Source organism: Petaurus breviceps, unplaced genomic scaffold (genome assembly GCF_028583685.1).
Source record: "Petaurus breviceps papuanus isolate PSGF00001 unplaced genomic scaffold, PetGlider_PUasm1.0 90683, whole genome shotgun sequence".
Classification (NCBI taxonomy): Eukaryota; Metazoa; Chordata; class Mammalia; order Diprotodontia; family Petauridae; genus Petaurus; species Petaurus breviceps.
In genome coordinates this window covers 6,286,746-6,304,206 of record NW_027187308.1, presented here as the reverse complement: position 1 = coordinate 6,304,206, position 17,461 = coordinate 6,286,746, and the positions used below count along the sequence as shown (strand labels likewise).

Below are 17,461 nucleotides of genomic sequence, written 5' to 3'. Positions count from 1 at the left end.
GCCCATGCCTTTCATCCCACAAATTCCACTGTTAGGCATATATCCCAAGAATAAAGGCCCCAAATACATCAAAATCTTTGTAGCAGCACTTTTCATTGTATCAAAGAAATGTAAACTAAGTAGATGCCCATTAATAACTAGTGAATAGCTAAAGAACTCGTGCTCCATGAATATAAGATGCCATGAGAAACAAGACTATGATGAATACAGGGAAGCACAGGAAAACTTTTATGCACTGATTCAAAGTACGGTAAGCAGAACTGGAAAAAATATACACAATGATTCAATTTAAATGTAAAGAATAACAATAACAAAGCAATTGAAATTGTCTAAATTGAGTTTAATTCAATGCTGAATGATGATGTCAGATTTTTTCAGACATGTTGGTCAGCTTTGCTTGAGTGTTTTGTTTTTCTTTTCAATTCTCTGTTAAGGTCTACCTCTTTGTGTGGAGGGAAGGGAAAGGATATATTAGAAAATGTGTATAAAGTAAAAACCAGAGATATCAATGTAAATTTTTCTAAAATGTAAAAATAAAATGAACTCCAAGAATTTTTGTGGGTTTTTAATGGCTTTCTACTTATCTATAATCTGAACTTTTTACAAAAGGGAGAGATTGGAAATAGAGAAATTTCTTTCTATATCTGTGTGTCTTTCTTTGTAAATCTGTAGATTTGAGGAAGGGAAAGACATTTCATTTAGACTGAAAAAAGTTGATTAAAACAGAATTAAGGGAGAAATATTTTTGCTCTATGAGTATTTGATTCAAGTCAGATGTAACGGGGTGGGGTAGGGTGGGAACAGAGTCTGGCAAGGATGAAATAGTTCTGAAAGATGATGCTTGTTCTTCCTTTAATATTTACATCACGAATAAGCTAGATCTCTAGGGACACAGAATTCACAGATCTTTATTTGTCCTTTGATTAGGACTAGTGGCACTCATCCTGTGTAAGGTGCCGAGATCCTCCCACACTGAACATGATGTCCCCTGGAAAAAAACTGAGGAGGTGAAAATAGAGCAAATCTTTGGCTCTAAACTTTTCTGATGAGACTCCTATAAAGATGGGAAAAGGCAACGCTGAGAGGATTCACAACTCTTCTTGAGACATTCTCCTACTGTGAGAATTACTGAGCCAGCAATTTCTTTAAAGCTCATGAAAAATATCTGGAGATGGGTTAATTTCCTTGATTTTCAAAAAGAAAAAGAGAACGTATTCTGTTAGCATGGTTCTGATTTCTGAGAAAATACCAGAACATATTAAGACCGTTTTTCCTACTTCTATGCTCTTTGGCTGAACTAGAATATATCTCCTCCCTCTTCTACATGAAATCCCTTCAAATACTTGGAAGTGGTCACCATGCTCCCCTAAGTCTTCCCTATTTAACTAAATCACAGAATCTCAGAGGCCAATTAGTCCAACAGGGATATTGACAATATGGACAGTAGGGAGCTCCCCTCCAAAATCCTTGAAAAGTCCTCTGCCTCCAGGGAGAAAGTACCCACGTCCTCCTATGGCAACCCATTTTACATATAGACAGTACTAGTAATAAAGAAATGCTTCATCAAATCAAAGCAAAACATCTTCTACAACTTCTCAGCATTGCTCAAAAAACAAATCTCATCCCCCTGGAGCAGTGGTTAGCAAATTATACCTACTTTAGTGCAGCCTGTGAGCAAATTTTTATTTTATATCTTTAAATAAAGTTTTATTGTAATTTGGAATATAAAACCCATTTTTTATTCTTTTTGTTTGTTCAGTCATTTTCAGTCATGTCTGACTCTTCATGACTCAATTTGGGATTTTCTTGGCAAAGATATTGGAGTGATTTGGCATTTCCTTCTCCAGTTCATTTTATGGATGAGGAAACTGAGGCAGACAGGATTAAGTGAATTGCCCAGGGATGCACAGCTAGGAAGCATCTGAGACCAGATTTGAACTCAGGAAGAAGAACTCAGTCAGTCTTCCTGACACAAGGACCAGAACTCTATCTACTGTACCACCTCACTGCCCATTGTGGAGATAAAATTTTTAGCTCACAGCTATACAAAAACAGCCAGTGGTCTGGATTCGACCTTTAAATAGTAGTTTACAAATTACTGCTCAGGGTAGGCCTTCAAGTCTATGAAGAGAGGTTATGTGCTCTCCTAAGTATTCTCCTGTTGAGGCTAAAACCCAATCCCTTCAACCAACTTCATATGATGTCAGCATCCTGGCTACCCTCTTTCAGACATATCAGCTTGTCAATGTCCTCCAGAAAATGTGACCCAAACCAAACATACAGTATACTAGATACACTGTAAACAAGGCACTATTCAGTGGAGTAACAATTCCCTATCAAAAAAGGTTATGAAGTCAGTCTGATATGACTTGCTCTTGGTGAACCAGTGCTGGCTCATCATCATCGCCACTTAGTAATATGTTCAAGAAGTTTATCAGGAATCAAAATCAGGCTACTATCCTTCTTCTCTGTTAAATGTTTAACTACTAGTTCCCTGGGGGAAAATGTGTACATAACACACTGTTTAATCTGCATTACTAACATTATTCTCTATTGTTTTCTTAAATCTAGACAATTAACAAAAGAATAGATCAGGGTTTGATTGTAGTGTTGCCAACTTCCGATGTGTAAGTGCTCACAATGAAATTTTAATAATCAAGTTGAGCCTGTACATTCTGGCTCCAACACATCCCCTGCCTCTTCTCCTTTTGGAAAATCAAAGTCTATCTCCAGTCCTGGGACATGTCTCCAATTTTCCCTGATATTTCAAAAATCACTGAAACTGGTTCAATAATCATACCTGCAAGCTCTTTCTATATCCTGAAACATAGCTTAAAGAATTGGTCACCTGAACTTAGAACAATGAGTCTTCCTCATTTCAGGTCCTGCACTCTATCTACTGCACCACTTAGGTGTGTGTGTATATATACGTATACATATATACATACATATATATGTATACATATACATATATAATAGAGAGTGTACTTTTTGCCCTTTCATTAATTTCAAAATAACTTTTTGCTGCCTTTCTTTTGTATTAATCTTACTTACCTGTCCTCACCCACTCTAAGGGTGCACCTCCCTTCCCTTCCACCCCTCTACCTTTGCTCTGTGAAATTATTTGCAAAGTAATTCAACAATTGAGTAACCACATAACGTTCAGTAAAAATAAAACTCTTACAGGTAGCAAGATAGTGGAAGCTCTCTATCACTCTACTGTCATGATAGCCTTGTGAACTGCTTCCAGAATTTGTCATGCAATTTCCCCTCACTAGAAAGTCTGCAATGTATTCTGACAACAATATTATCTCTCTCCCTACATTGATACCCAAAAGATTTAGAGTATGCTACCCACCTCCCACTAATTAATGGATTTTCCCAAGGAATATATTTATGTGATATCATATGTATGACAATTTCTCTCTCCACACATATGTAAAACATGTGCATATATAATATATATGCATGTGTTTCACAAATGTATGGGGAGGGAGGGAGAGGGTGAGAGAGAGAGACAGGGAGAGAGAAAGGGAGAGGGAGAGAGAGGGAGAGAGAAAGGGAGAGGGAGGGAGAGAGAGAGAGAGAAAGAGAGAGAGAGAGAGAGAGAGAGAGAGAGAGAGAGAGAGAGAGAGAGAGAGAGAGAGAGAGAGAGAGAGACAGGGAGAGAGAGAGAGAGAGAGAGAGAGAGAGAGAGAGAGAGAGAGAGAGAGAGAGAGAGAGAGAGGAGAGAGAGAGTTGTTAAGTTGTTTTTAGTTGTGTCTAACACTTCATGGTCCCATTTGGGTTTTTCTTAACAGTTGAGAATGAGGTAGTTACACTTCCTAGAATATTCAGGAATGGGCATTGAGGAGAATGGTAAAGGTCCAGGTTACAGCTTGCCATCTTGTTCCAACTCATATAACCTGGAGACCCCACAAGTGTTTACTCATGATGTTAATATTTCTCATCCTCCTAGGTAATAAGGTTTGGGCCCTTTCTCTCTTTTTCCAGCTCCTGCTTGCCAGAATTCAGGACACCATTTTCATGAGTAGCATTTGTCCCCATTTGGGTTTTTCTTCTCCAGCTCATGTTATAGATGAGGAAACAGAAATAAACAGGGTTAAGTAACCTGCTCGGGATCATATAGCTACTAAGTGTCTGAGGCCAGATTTGAGCTTAGAAAAATTAGTCTTCCTGATTTCGGGCCCTGCACTCTATCCACTGTACTACCTAGGTGGATATATATATACACATGTATGTGTGTATGTGTGTGTGTGTGTGTGTGTGTATGAGAGAGAGAGAGAACTTTTCATCTCTATCTATACATTAAATGCCACTCCATTATGCTTTTACACTTTTATCTACTCTCTTTCTTTGGAATATGGTATATCATTCCATTGATCCATATTCCAGGAGGATGTCATATCACACCAAATTTGAGTGACACTTGTGCTGCTGAATTAACCTCCTTGTATGGAGATTTCAAGTCTAATTTGTCATACACTATACTTTTCTGAATAGACCTCTGAGGCTTTAAACATAGTTATTCCCTCTCTTCTTCTTCTTTACCTCTTATGAATCTCCACTGTTATTCTTATGTTATAACTACTATTCTCTATGGCCTCTGGTTTAGTGGGCATATGTGGGCACTCTTCTCCTGTTTCTTATTTTCAGTTTAAAACCCTTTTAATTTAATCCACAAATTTCTATGAAAATATACCCTTCCCAGCCCTCCTTATATTAATTAAATCCCTATATCAATGCCCTTCATTCTTGGATCTTAAGCCTTGGCCCAGAAATCCAAATCCTATTTTCCGACATATCTTCTTAACTAGCTGCTCATTTCCTGTAGCCACCTCTCTTTTCTGAAGCCCTTAGCTTGAATTGGAAGCAACGATGGAAATGCTATCTGTGCCCTCCCCCAAGTCTTTAGCTTTCATATTATGATAAATAATCCCTAGAGATGCCTTCTAATTTTCTATTAGTAATAGCATTTGTCCCCACATTAATCACCATTAAGCAGCCAATAGTCATTGGTCCTGCTAAGTTTTCAAGGGTCTTCTATCACATCCCAGACACATATTGGGGGAATACAGTGTCCTTCCTAAATGTTCATGCCAGGTCAATATATGACAGCTTCTCTACTCATCACTGGGAAGCTGTCAAACACCAAGACTCATGTCTTTTTCGAGGACCAACATTCAATGGCATCTCTCATGAAATAACCTATGGATCTTTATCATAATTCTTCGTACAAAAAGCTCTTTTCTCCTTAACTCAGCTCTATCATCTATGTCAAGAGTCCTTAACCTGAGGCCCATAGGTCCCCAAAGAATCTGTGAATAGATTTCAGGGAAAGGGAGACCATGAACATGTAAGAGAAAAAAAATGGTATCTTTATTTTCACTAACTTCTGACTGCAGTTTAGTATTTCTTTCAATTACTAGTGCAAGTGGATAAACATTAGTATGAGAAAAGGTTCACAGACTTTACCACACTTTCAGAGGTGTCTATGACACAAGAAAAGGTTAATAACCTCTACTCTATGGGAAAAGTCTCTTAGTTTTCTTTCTTTCCTTCTCTATGTCACATTCTTTCACTCTCCAACCTTCTTACTAAAGCTAAGATTACTTTCCTTCTTCAGATACCTTTTCCTTTTTGTTTTCCTCTCAAATCATTCAAAGTAACCCAACATAATCTGGTTCTTTTGAGGAATAAGTTTAAGGACTTTGATATACAGTTTCAGTTTACTGTTTACAAAGATGTATTTACCAGGAGTTATGGGGGTATAACTGGGGCTCCTAAGAGAGGACTGGGAGTTGAGAATGAGGTAGTTACACTTCCTAGAATATCCAGGAATGGGCATTGAGGAGAATGGTCAAGGTCCAGGTTATAGCTTGCCATCTTTTTCCAACTCATGTAACCTGGAGCCCCCACAAGTGTTGACTCATGATGCTAGTATTTCCCATCTTCCCGAGTAATAAGGTTTGTACTATTCCCTTTCTTTTCTTTTTCCAGCTCTTGCTTACCACAATTCAGTACACCATTTTCATGAGTTACAGTACTAAAAATACCTAGGACACCATTGTCATGAGTAATAATGAATATTCTGGAAAGGTCAGAGAAATACGTTTCTCTGATTTGTTCAGAGGTTGAAGGATAAGTTGAAGGATAAGAAATCTCATAGAATTTCATTGGATTTAAGAATTAAAGTATGCCCAATAAAATTAACAAGCTTTGAGAAAGCTAAGAAAACAGCTAAATCCTTCAAACTCAAGGGTCTCTACCATCAGTGATGAATATCTGTGTACATCATGTTCAAGTAAGTAAAACCAACAATGATCTGAGTTCATGGGTTCTAATTTCTGATTTGATAACAGACTAGTGATGAAATTTTTCATGAATGATGGTACTCTTCTCTAACTCAATTTTCCCATCTATAAAATAGAGCTTACAATTCTAATCCATCTAACTAATTAAAGCACTCAAATAATTAGCAGTAAGAATGCATAACCCAATCCTTTTGCAATTCAAGTGCTACACAGTACAAGACATTTATAACTATGTGTCTTTTTACCTAAATTCAAGCACATGGATGTCCTTGTAGCCAGGTAGCCCATCAAATGCTTTTTCAACCTGTTTTCAAAGAACAAGAGAGATTAAAGTATGTAACGTACTTTTGTGAGACAGTGATTTTCTTTTCCCCGTCATGGCAAAATGTGAAGAATTTAAAAAAGCACAAATCTTGGAAGAAGCTCTCAATAGCATACTTTAAATTACATGATTTGGAATAGAAAGCTGGCTACACCACATACTTTATTAAACAGGCAAGCGTTTATTATTTGAATGTGTGAAATTCTCTGTGGCATCTGTTTCCTGTTACTAAAGCAGGAAGGAACTGTGAGTGCATCATGCACAAGCTATCTGCAAGTTCTGGATTAGGCCCCAGGAGAGAAGCCCCATGTGAATGGAAGTCAGGAAGGAGCAAGCATCCAACCGGGATCTACCAGATGACCAGACTAAGAGCTACACTTTTGAAAAGGACAATTTTATTAGTATTGAGTTCTTTTAGCCTAATTATGTAAATCAATGTGGTCAAAATGTCTATAATAAATTAGTTTATATCTAAAGGAAATTAGGCTACATAGAAATAATAAATTTTAATTGGCTATATTATTAATAGCACATTAGGTTATGCTCATTTCCACAACAAGAACACCAAAAACTCATTAATGATATTTTCTTAACTCTAAGTTTGATAAATTCTTAAAAGAGTACCCCTCTGCCACCAATCACAGAAGATCCTGTAATAAGGGAGAAGGGAGACCTGATAAACACAGGTTGAAGACTTTGGTAAAAGTTGCATTCCTAATTAGTCTTCATGGTTTGCCTAAGAATCAGGGTCAGCCCTATACAAAATTTCAAAGTGGGGAACTTTGTCCTTGTTTCTGGTTGAAAATTAAAATGATCAGGTAAGAAACAGCTCTGTAGAGATTGCCCTAAAAGTCAGGGAAATTGAATTCTATTTCCTCCTCCTCCACTCTAACCCCACTACTAGGCAGCCTATGGAATTATGTGCAACTCACAACTTTTCAGAGTTTCAGTCAATCAATAAGCATTTATTAAGCACCTACAATGTACCAGATACTATGCTAAGTGTCATACAAAATATCTGTGATATGTTTTTCACAGGACCACTAAGAGGCTCAAATAAAGAAAGAGATGTGAAAACCTTTGGCAAAGCATAGAGTGCTCTACAAAATATGAAGCATCATTATCATTGTAATGGAAGCAGCTAGGTAGCACAGCAGATAGAGTACTGAGCCTGGAGTCAAAGATGTGAGCTCAAACCCAACCTTAGACATTTACTAGCTGTATGACTGTGGACAATTCACTTAACCTCTCTGTGTCTCAGTTTTCTTATCAGTAAAATGGACATTATAATAATAAAACCTACCTCTAAAGGTTGTCATGAGGATAAAATGATATGATGTTTGTAAAGAACTTTATGAGGGAAGAGGAATACAGCCATGATGGCAGAGTGGAGGCAGGAACCCAGATGAACTCTCCTAACATTCACCTCTAAACAACTTTAAAATAATAACTCAAATGGAATTTGAAGCATCAGAGCCAACCAACCAAAGATCCAAATGAGATATTTTTCCAGCCCAAAACAACTTAGGATGTAGGCAAGAAAGGTCTGTGACATGGGGGTGGGGGCTAGTCCAGAATGCAGGCAGCAGACGGTCTTAGAGGATCTGGGACAGCACAGTAGCAGCTTTAGGATCTCTCATCCCAGAAATGGTAAGGGGGTCAGATAACAGGTCAGAAAGATATTACAGGAGATCCTTGGCTAGAACTGGGCACAGCTGGTGCTGACAACTGTATTGCCAATACAAAGTTCTTGGACACAGAGGAGTGCTTGTGGTCAGTAGGAAAGTAGGAGCCGCCCTGGTTGCAGTTCCAAGGCAGAAAGGAACAAAAGCACTTGTGGCTGCAGGAGACCAGGGATTCTTCTAGGTGAAGAGCAGAGCCATAGCAAAAGAGCAGTGGCCATTCTTCTCCCTGAATCACAATACTTGGAAACACTGAAAACTTGCAGACCCCCAAACTAACTCTGAAAAGAGCAGCAGGTTTGGACATTGTCTTCCCATCCCCAGGTGAATAGAGCCCAATTTTAATATAAAGCTCAAAGTTGTGAAATAGGCTGGAAAAAAATAAGCAAATAAGAAAAAAAGAAAAGAAAGAAAAACGATATGGCAACAAGGAAGACCATGACACAAACTCAGAAGGAGACAATAATGTGAAAACCCCTGCAATCAAAGCTTCAAAGAAAAAGGTTAATCTGACACAAGCCCAAGTAGAATTTTTTTTAAAGTTAAAGAAAGAGACAAGAGTGGTAGAGGAAAATGGGGGGAGATTAGAATAACACAAGAAAATTATGAAAAGAGAATCAACAGTTTGGTAAAAGAAGCACACACCAAAAAAAAAAAAAACTGAAGAAAATAACACATTAAAAAACAGAATTGGCCTAATGGTAAAAGAGGCACAAAAATTCACTGAAGAAAAGAACTCCTTAAAAAGCAGAATTGGACAAATGTGGGGGGGGGAGGGAACACAAAAGCTCACTGAAGAAAATATTCCTTAAAAATTAAAAATGAGCAGTTTTCCATTGAAGAAATCAAAACAATTTAAAGTCATATGAAAAAAAAAATGCTCTAGATTGTTATTAATTAGAGAAATGCACATTAAAACAACCTTGACATATCATTTTATACCTATCAGATTGGCTAAAATAGTTGAAGGACGAAACAACAAATGTTGGAGAGGATACAGAAAAATTGGGACAATAATTTGTTGGTGGTGGAATTGTGAACTGATTCAACCATTTTGGAGAACATTATGAAATTATGCCCAAAGAATTATCAAACTGTTTATGCCTATACCCTTTGATCCCACAATCTACTACTAGACCACTACTAGATCTATTTCCAGAAATGATTAGGGAAAAAGTAAAAGGACAAATGTCTTCTAAAATATTTACAGCAGTTCTCTTTGTGGTAGCAAAGAACTGGAAACTGCAGGGATGCCCATCAACTCAGGAATGGTTGGGAAAAGTTGTGTTATGTGATTGTGATGGAATGCTACTCTGCTAACAAGAAATGATGAGCTTGATGATCTTAGAAAACCATGGACAGACTTGCACAAAATAATGAAGAGTGAAATGTGCAGAACTAAGAGAACATTGTGTACAATAACAGCAATATTGTTTTAAGAACAACTTTGAGATGAATGAGTCATTTTGAGTGTTATAAATACCCAAATTAAGTAAAAAGTACAAATAAAGGAAGATACTGTCTATAGCCTGAGAAAAAAACTGATAAATATGTATAGAATAATTTTACATATGTATACATATTTTTGTCTATTGGTAGCCATCAGCTGAGGAGGAGGGGAAGAAGAATTTCCATGATAACTTTATATGTAAAAGGAATAGCAAAAGTTGTACATAATAGATTTGCACTTTCATGTGCAATTACTTTTTTTTACTAAATTATATCATGGAAAAAATTATTTTTTAAAATTTTAGAAAAATAAATTAAAATGGCTCTGTGAGTCATCAAGAAATAAGAAACCAAAATCAAAATAATGAAAAAAAAGAAGAAAATGTGAAATGTCTCTTTGGAAAAACAACTGACCTGGAAAATAGACTGAGGAGAGATAATTTAAGAGCTAATAAACTACCTGAAAGTCATGATTAAAAAAAAAGATCCCTAGATATAAATTAAAATTAAATTTAAAAATTAAAAGGGAAAATTAAAATTAATTCTAATTAAAAGGAAATTTAAATTAAATTTAAAAGGAAATTAAATTAAATTAAAAAGGAAAAGTACCCCCCAGTATCTTAGATCCAGAGGGTCAAATAGAAGTTGAAAGAAACCACTCATCATCTCCTGAAAAACGCCACAAAATGAAAACTCTCAGGAATATTATAGCAAAATTTCAGAGCTTCCAAGTCAAGGAGAAAATATTGCAAAGAGCCAGAAAGAAACTATTTAAATATCATGGAGTCACAGTCAGAATCACATAAGTTTTAGCAACTTTCATGTAAGAGGAACAAAGGTGGGGAGGCCAGGTGGCTCAGCGAGTAAGAGCACCGGCTTCAGTGTTGAGATGAGCTGGAGATCAAATCCGGGCTCGGATACTTAGCACCACACCCAGAAATAACTGGCTGTGTAACCTTGAACAAGTTACTTCACCCCAATTGCTTAAAAAAAAAAAAAAGGAACAAAGGACTTGGAAAATTATATTCTGGAAGGTAAAGGAGATTATAACCAAGAATCACCTCCCCAGAAAAACTGAATGTAATCCTTCAGGGAGGGTAAGTGGATATCTAACGAAATAGAGGACTTTCAAGCAAATCTGATGAAATGACCAGAACTGAACAGAAAATTTGACATTTCTCAAAAATAAGACTCATGAGAAGTATATAAAGGCAAACATGAAAGAGAAATCATAAGGGACTCAATAAGGTTAAACTGTTTACATTCCTATATGAGAAGATAATACATGCAATTTCTAAGAACTTCATTAGAGAAGTCAGAAGCAGTTTACATAGAGTGTGGGCATGAGTTGATTTTGTTGGGATGGTCTCTAAAAATAACAATAATAATAAAAGTTGAGAAAGAGGGATGCACTGGGAGAACCTAAAAGGATACCAGGAAGAACTTTTACAGTGGAGGTCTAGGCAACATTTTAAGACTACAAGTTGTAGAGAAAGTTATGACCTGCATTGGTAAAGGGAGTTTCCACACTTAGGAGTTCCCTATATCAATAAAATCACAAGTCCAATCTCTATTCATATCATCATCATCATCATCATCATCATTAACATTATTATTAATAGATGCTCCCACTCTGGGATTATACCTCTCTAATCATTCTTTCTTACTTTCCTTAGCTATCACTACCTTCCTGCCACCCTAATCCTTATCATTTGTATTATTACCCCCTTGGTCCAGTCCAGGGCTTAAGAATTCTATTATGCTTCTACTCCCCTCAAATTGACCTATCTTATACCTCAATCCATAAGGACCAAGTTCTTCAACTTATCAAACAGATGATTTAACCCATTAGTCTATGCCAATGTATATACTAGAATCGAAGAAGACCAAAAGGCCTCCTTCGTCCCCTCCAAGGAAGATATGTGGACTGTATAGTAAACTCCAGCACACGGCACTCTCTTTCCCCTTGGTGCCTCTCCCCACTTTCCTTTTTAATTCAGAAGAACAACTCTGATGGTAGAAATTTTCAAGTCAGCAGGAAGATGATGATGATATATTTGGGGTCAGATTGAAGTTTTTCATTCAAAGATGATGTAGGTACCCCAAATAAACCTTGCTCAAGATGTATTTAGGATGTTAGATTTTTTTCCTAATTCCATAATAATACAATGCAATCATAGATCCGAATCCTAAGAGGTTTTTTAAGTTTCCTTCATCTGAGAGCAGAGAAAACTAGGCAGAAAATCCAAGATATTTCTTGATGCCAAGTGGCCATTGTCCCATCTGACACTTCTTTCACATATCATATAGTCTTACTCCTTGGCTACACAGTTAGGAAAATTCAGTTTGCACTATACTGGGCACATATTGTGCCCATGTTGTGATGATTCTCTTTGGCTCTGGGAAGCCATGTGTGCTTTTTTCATGTGTGCTCAGAATGTAGCATAGGAAATTAACCTACAGTAATGAAATTATCACTGCCAAGGAGAACCCCATCATATAAGAATGGAAAAGGTTGGGGCAGCCAGGTGGCCCAGTGAGTAAGAGTGCTGGCCCTGGCGTCAGGAGACTGAGATCTGTTCTGGCCTCAGATACTTGGCACCCACACAAAATAACTGGCTGTGTAACCTTGAGCAAGTTATTTAACCCCAATTCCTTTAAAAAAAAAAGAATGGAAAAGGCTTCAATACAAAGGAGTGATGAATCCCACCATCTAGTAGGAAGAAAGAGGATATGAATATTCAAATCCTTACTCCCCAGGAACAAAATCTTACAAAAAGAATGCCAATTATGGCTTATTTTTTGACTGAAAGAGTCTAGAAGTCAAGCCCTATGGAATTCTTGTCTACATTTAGATCAAGGAATCCCATGAACCAAAGAGTTTGAGTAAAGTGAAGGGAAAGGAAGTAGAGGGGAGAGGGCAGAAAGAAAACAGAGAGATGGAAGAGACAATTATTGATATAGTCCAATGCTTATGTAAACTCAATATACTACTGAGACTTTAGAAACCAAAGTAATGGTTTACCCTCATACATTCATCCTATCCAGTTATAATGACACAAACCTCTGAAACAAATTGCTGCATGAGATCTTGATAATGCAGGCTAGAGGGGTCCTGTAGTTCTTCACTGTATTGCTTTCCTGAGAGGTGCATAACAAATTCTGCAACCTGTTCAGTTGCCAGCTTTGTGGGTTTTTCTCTTAGAGTTTCTATTTCATTGTTAATCTGGATTGAAAGAGGAAAAAAAGAAAGATTACTAAAATGGTGATTTTAAAGACAACTCCATTATCCACAAGATTGAAAGAAGCAGTAGTCTAGGTAATTCAAAGGTCATTTCTACAGTATTTCATTTTGGAACATAGAGGATCATGGAGAGAGGGGAGAGATAAATAACTGAATGGATTCTATTTTGTCATTTTCCATTTGTGACTAACAAGGCACAGAGAAATTAGAACCATAAAATGCTAGTGTTAGATTCTCCCTTGCTACATCCTATTTCATGGATGAATCTGAGGCCAAAAAAGGGAGACAAAGTAACTTGCATAAAGTCACATAGATAGACACCAGATCTGGGTTTGCTATCTCTCTAGTCCAATGTTCACTGCACAATATTAGGTGCGTATGTATATAATGTCTTTCTTCTGAAGGTCTCAAGGTACATGACAAATATTTATCACCTAGTCTCCACTACAGATATTATCTCTCTTTTGCAAATAGAGAAACCAAGGCACAGAGATGTGAGGGGAACTATAATTTCTTAGTCAAGAAGATTCCATTCTTCAGAACTTCTAAATTACAGAGATGTTTCTGGTAAATTGTTTATTTTTAAGAGGTAAAAATAACCTATTATGACTAGTTCAGAAACTTACCTGGAAAATGACAAGTTAACTCATAGCAATAATAACAATCATCGACATTTGTACAGATTTCTACAGCTTCTACAGCTATATTTTCACATACATTTCTCATTCAATCCTCGATTGTCTTGTGGAGCAGTGAGTAAAGATATTATTATACCCATTTTTTGTTTGAGGAAACTGAAGTTCAGAAAATTTAAATATTCAAGGTTAAATGACTTTCCCAAGGTCATACAACTATGAAGCAACAGACACTTAAATCCAGTCCTTCTGACTCCAGGTTCAATGCTCTCTCCATACTTCCACTCCAGAAGATTAGCCTCGTGCTCAAATATAATGACCCTTATAAAGGATAGAGACTGGAACTGTTATTTCACTGTTACAGGGAACTCTCAAGTGAGGAAACTCCTTTAGCAAAATGTTAGGACTTGTTAGAGAATTCCCTAGAGCACTGAGAAGTGAATATGTATCAAAGGCAGAACTTAACCCCAGGTCTTAATGGCTTCACAAAGAGCTCTCTATCAGCTACCAGAAGTGGGGAACCTGTAGTCTTGAAGCCACATGTGTCCCTCTAGGTCCTCAAATGTAGCCCTTTGACCTAATTCCTAGTGTGAAGTTTGGATTCAGTCAAAGGGCTGCACTTAATGACCTAGAGGCACATGTGGCCGGCCTCAAGGATGCAGGTTCTCCACCACTGAACTAGACCATATTGTCTAATTGGTATTTTAATGTAATTCTCTCATTATAGAAGCTCTAATTATTTATATGGAATCAAAGTATTTGAAAGAGAAGACTAAAAATTATTTTGAAGATTCCCTTCATTTATAAGTGTTTTGATCCTACAAAAATCAAGCCTTCCATCCATATTCAATAGCAGTGTGTCCATATAAATAAGTGTGCCCCAAAACAAACTTTTACATGATTTACATGATGTACGATCCTTGTAGCATTGAGATCTGACAATTATTTTATTTAGAAAGTAATAAAACAGAGAAGATTCTGGGAAGATAGTGGAGTAGGTCAGAAAATTTCAAGCTCTCAAGATTTTCTTCCACAAAAGAGATAAAAACATCACCTCTGGGTCAACATAGAGGCAAGAAAACAAATAAGAGTAAGGGCACAACAGGGATCCTCTTGAGACAACTGGAGAAGACCTGAAGAAAAATTCCAGGACTAGATTTCCTCCCTGAGAAGAGTAAACAACCCCCAGGCTAGCTGCTTTAACAAGTAGCAAGCCCTGGGGTTAGCTGGGTTGGGGCTGCCTCAGCCACAGCAACTTTTACCCCTGGGACCTCACTTGGGTGTCTGAACTGGGAATCTCTGTTAACAAGGAATGCCAGACCCAGCTGTGCTGTGGAGAGCAGCAGGGGTGAGAAGGAACTAGAATATGTCCACACAGAAGCAGTGGTCAGGGACCCACTGACTATGGACACTTACTAGAGGTCAGAGGTCTTGGTTTGAGTTCAAGGTCAGAAGGGAGAACTGAAAAGGATCAGGGGCCAGAGGCATCATTCCTTATATCCTGGGACTAGTGGTGACTATAAAAACAAAACTAAGCCCCCCCCCCAATTTACACAAGCAAAGGAGAAAGAATCCAACCATAATAGAGAAGACCAGAGTTCATCTTCAGAGGAGGATACTGAAGCAAAGAAACCCTCTTCTACCCCCTCAAGAGTAATATCAAATGGTCATTTGTCCAAAAAGAAGTCATTGAAGAACTTAAAAAAGACTTTAAAAATCAAATGATAGAGGTTGAGAAATTAAAAAGAAAAATAAGAATAATACAAGAAAAACAAGAATATTATGACAAAAAGTTGACCAATTAGAAAAGGAGATATAGAATCTTAAGGAAGAAAATGACTCCTTGAAAATCAAAATTGGGCAAGGGGAGGCCAGCGAAGTTATAAGAGATGAAAAATTAAAAAAAAAAAACAAAATATAAGGAATGAAAAAATAGAAGAGAATGTGAAATATCTCATGAGAAAAACAAAGGATCTAGAGAACAGATCAAGAAGAGAAAACATAAGAATAACTGGACTACTGAAAGTTCTGATCAAAAAAAGAATCTTGATACAATAATACAAGAAATAATTAAGGAACATTGTCCTGAAGCATTAGAACAAAAAGAGAAAGTAGTAATAGAAAAAATCCACCAATCAGCACCTGAAAGAGATCCTACAAAGAAAATTCACAGGAATATTATAGTTAAATTCTGAAACTCCCAAATCAATTACAAAATAATAAAAGCAACAAGAAAAAAACAATTTACATATGATGGTACCACAATTAGAATCACACAAGACCCAGCATTTGCAACACTGAAAGATCATAGATCTTGGAACATTATATATCAAAGAGCAAGGCTCTGGCAAGAAATATCATACCCAGTAAAGCAAAGCATAATTTTGAATGAGAAAAATAAATGGACATCTGATCAACTGTCAGACTTTCAGGACTCTGTTAAAAAAAATCCCTGAACTCAATAGGAGATTTGACATACAAGAGCCAAGAAAAATATAAGGTACATATCAATGACCAATTACAAGGGACTAAATAAGAATAGAATGTTTACCTTTTATGTATGGAAAATGTAAAACCTATGTCTAAGATTGTTACTAGTAATCAGGAAGCTATAAGAAAGATTGGAGTAGACCTGGGTATGATATGATTTTAAAAAGTAAAACTGTTCAAGAATAGCTAAAAGAGTAATTATCTTATACAAATAAGGTGCAAGAGCCTCAGAGTATTACTTTAATGCAGTACTTTAACAGAAAGGAAACCTAAGTGGCAAAATTCTCTTTACTCCACCCTTTTCTGGAGATAATGGTTTGAGACTGAATGTATTTTGATAGCCTCACTAATGGTCCCTGGCTAGGATTGTGAAAAATAAATCAGGAAGGATAAGGGGAGCATGGAAAGAGAAAGAAAAGAACACATGAATTTTTAAAAAGGGGTAAATAGCAAATCCAGTCAATAAGATAAAATTAGTTGGGTATCCAAGAAAAAGACAATAAAATACTGTATTGATTCAAATATTGGGAGCATAACTATAATGAGATTTCTTGAAAAGGGAAACAACACAAAAGAAGTAACCACAGAGGGAGAGGGGAAATGTGAAGGAAGTAAAGTCAGGACTATATTCAAACAAGCATTGAGAAAATTGAGAAATATTCCTCCTGTGCACAGACAAGTGTTTTCCTCACATGATAAGGAGAAAGGAAAAGAGGAAGAGCAAATCTCCTGTGTTTCCTTAAAAAGAAAAAAAAAGAGAAGAAAAAGGGGAAAGCCAAGAAGGAAGGAAGCCAGAGTAACGAGCCACTTGTTCCTCAGGCAGCAGTCCAACAAGCTGAGCGTCAGCCCAGACACTTCATGGGGAGGGAGGGACCCTGCTTTCCTGAACTCTGTGGATGTGATTAATGACTAGCTGGCGATATGCTGTTAGAGAAGTGAGGAAGAATAGGTGGAGATATGGGGAAATGCTTCCACTGCCATGCTCTTTGGTAACAAAAAGACACTGGAGAGTGGTATCAAAAATAGGGACAACCAGAATGGCCCCAAGGGAAAGAGTAACAGAAAAAAGGGAAAAGATTCTCATTCTCATTCTCTTCTCTCTCCCTTCCCCCCCTCTTTCTCTCTCCCTCTTTCTCTCCCCCTCTTTCTCTCCCCCTTTCTCTCCATCTCCCTCTCCCTGTTCCTCTCTCTCTGTCTCTCTCTCTCTCTGTGTGTCTCTCTCTCTATGTCTCTCTCTCTGTCTCTCTTTCTCTGTCTCTCTCTCTGTCTCTCTGTCTCTCTGTGTCTCTCTGTCTCTGTCTCTCTGTCTCTCTGTGTCTCTCTCT

The 17,461-nt window shown here is 37.2% G+C and overlaps 1 protein-coding gene across 1 annotated transcript in view; it reads right to left on the bottom strand.

Annotated features, from left to right (window-relative positions):
• Window positions 1-17,461, bottom strand: part of IMPG2 (interphotoreceptor matrix proteoglycan 2) — a 106,413-nt gene that overhangs the window by 38,269 nt on the left and 50,683 nt on the right. Inside the window, exons 8-9 of the mRNA XM_069065292.1 lie at window positions 12,832-12,993; window positions 6,560-6,618 (exon numbers count right to left, since the gene is read on the bottom strand). Of these exons, the coding sequence (XP_068921393.1) occupies window positions 6,560-6,618; window positions 12,832-12,993 (221 nt within the window). The remainder of the gene's footprint in view (window positions 1-6,559; window positions 6,619-12,831; window positions 12,994-17,461) is intronic.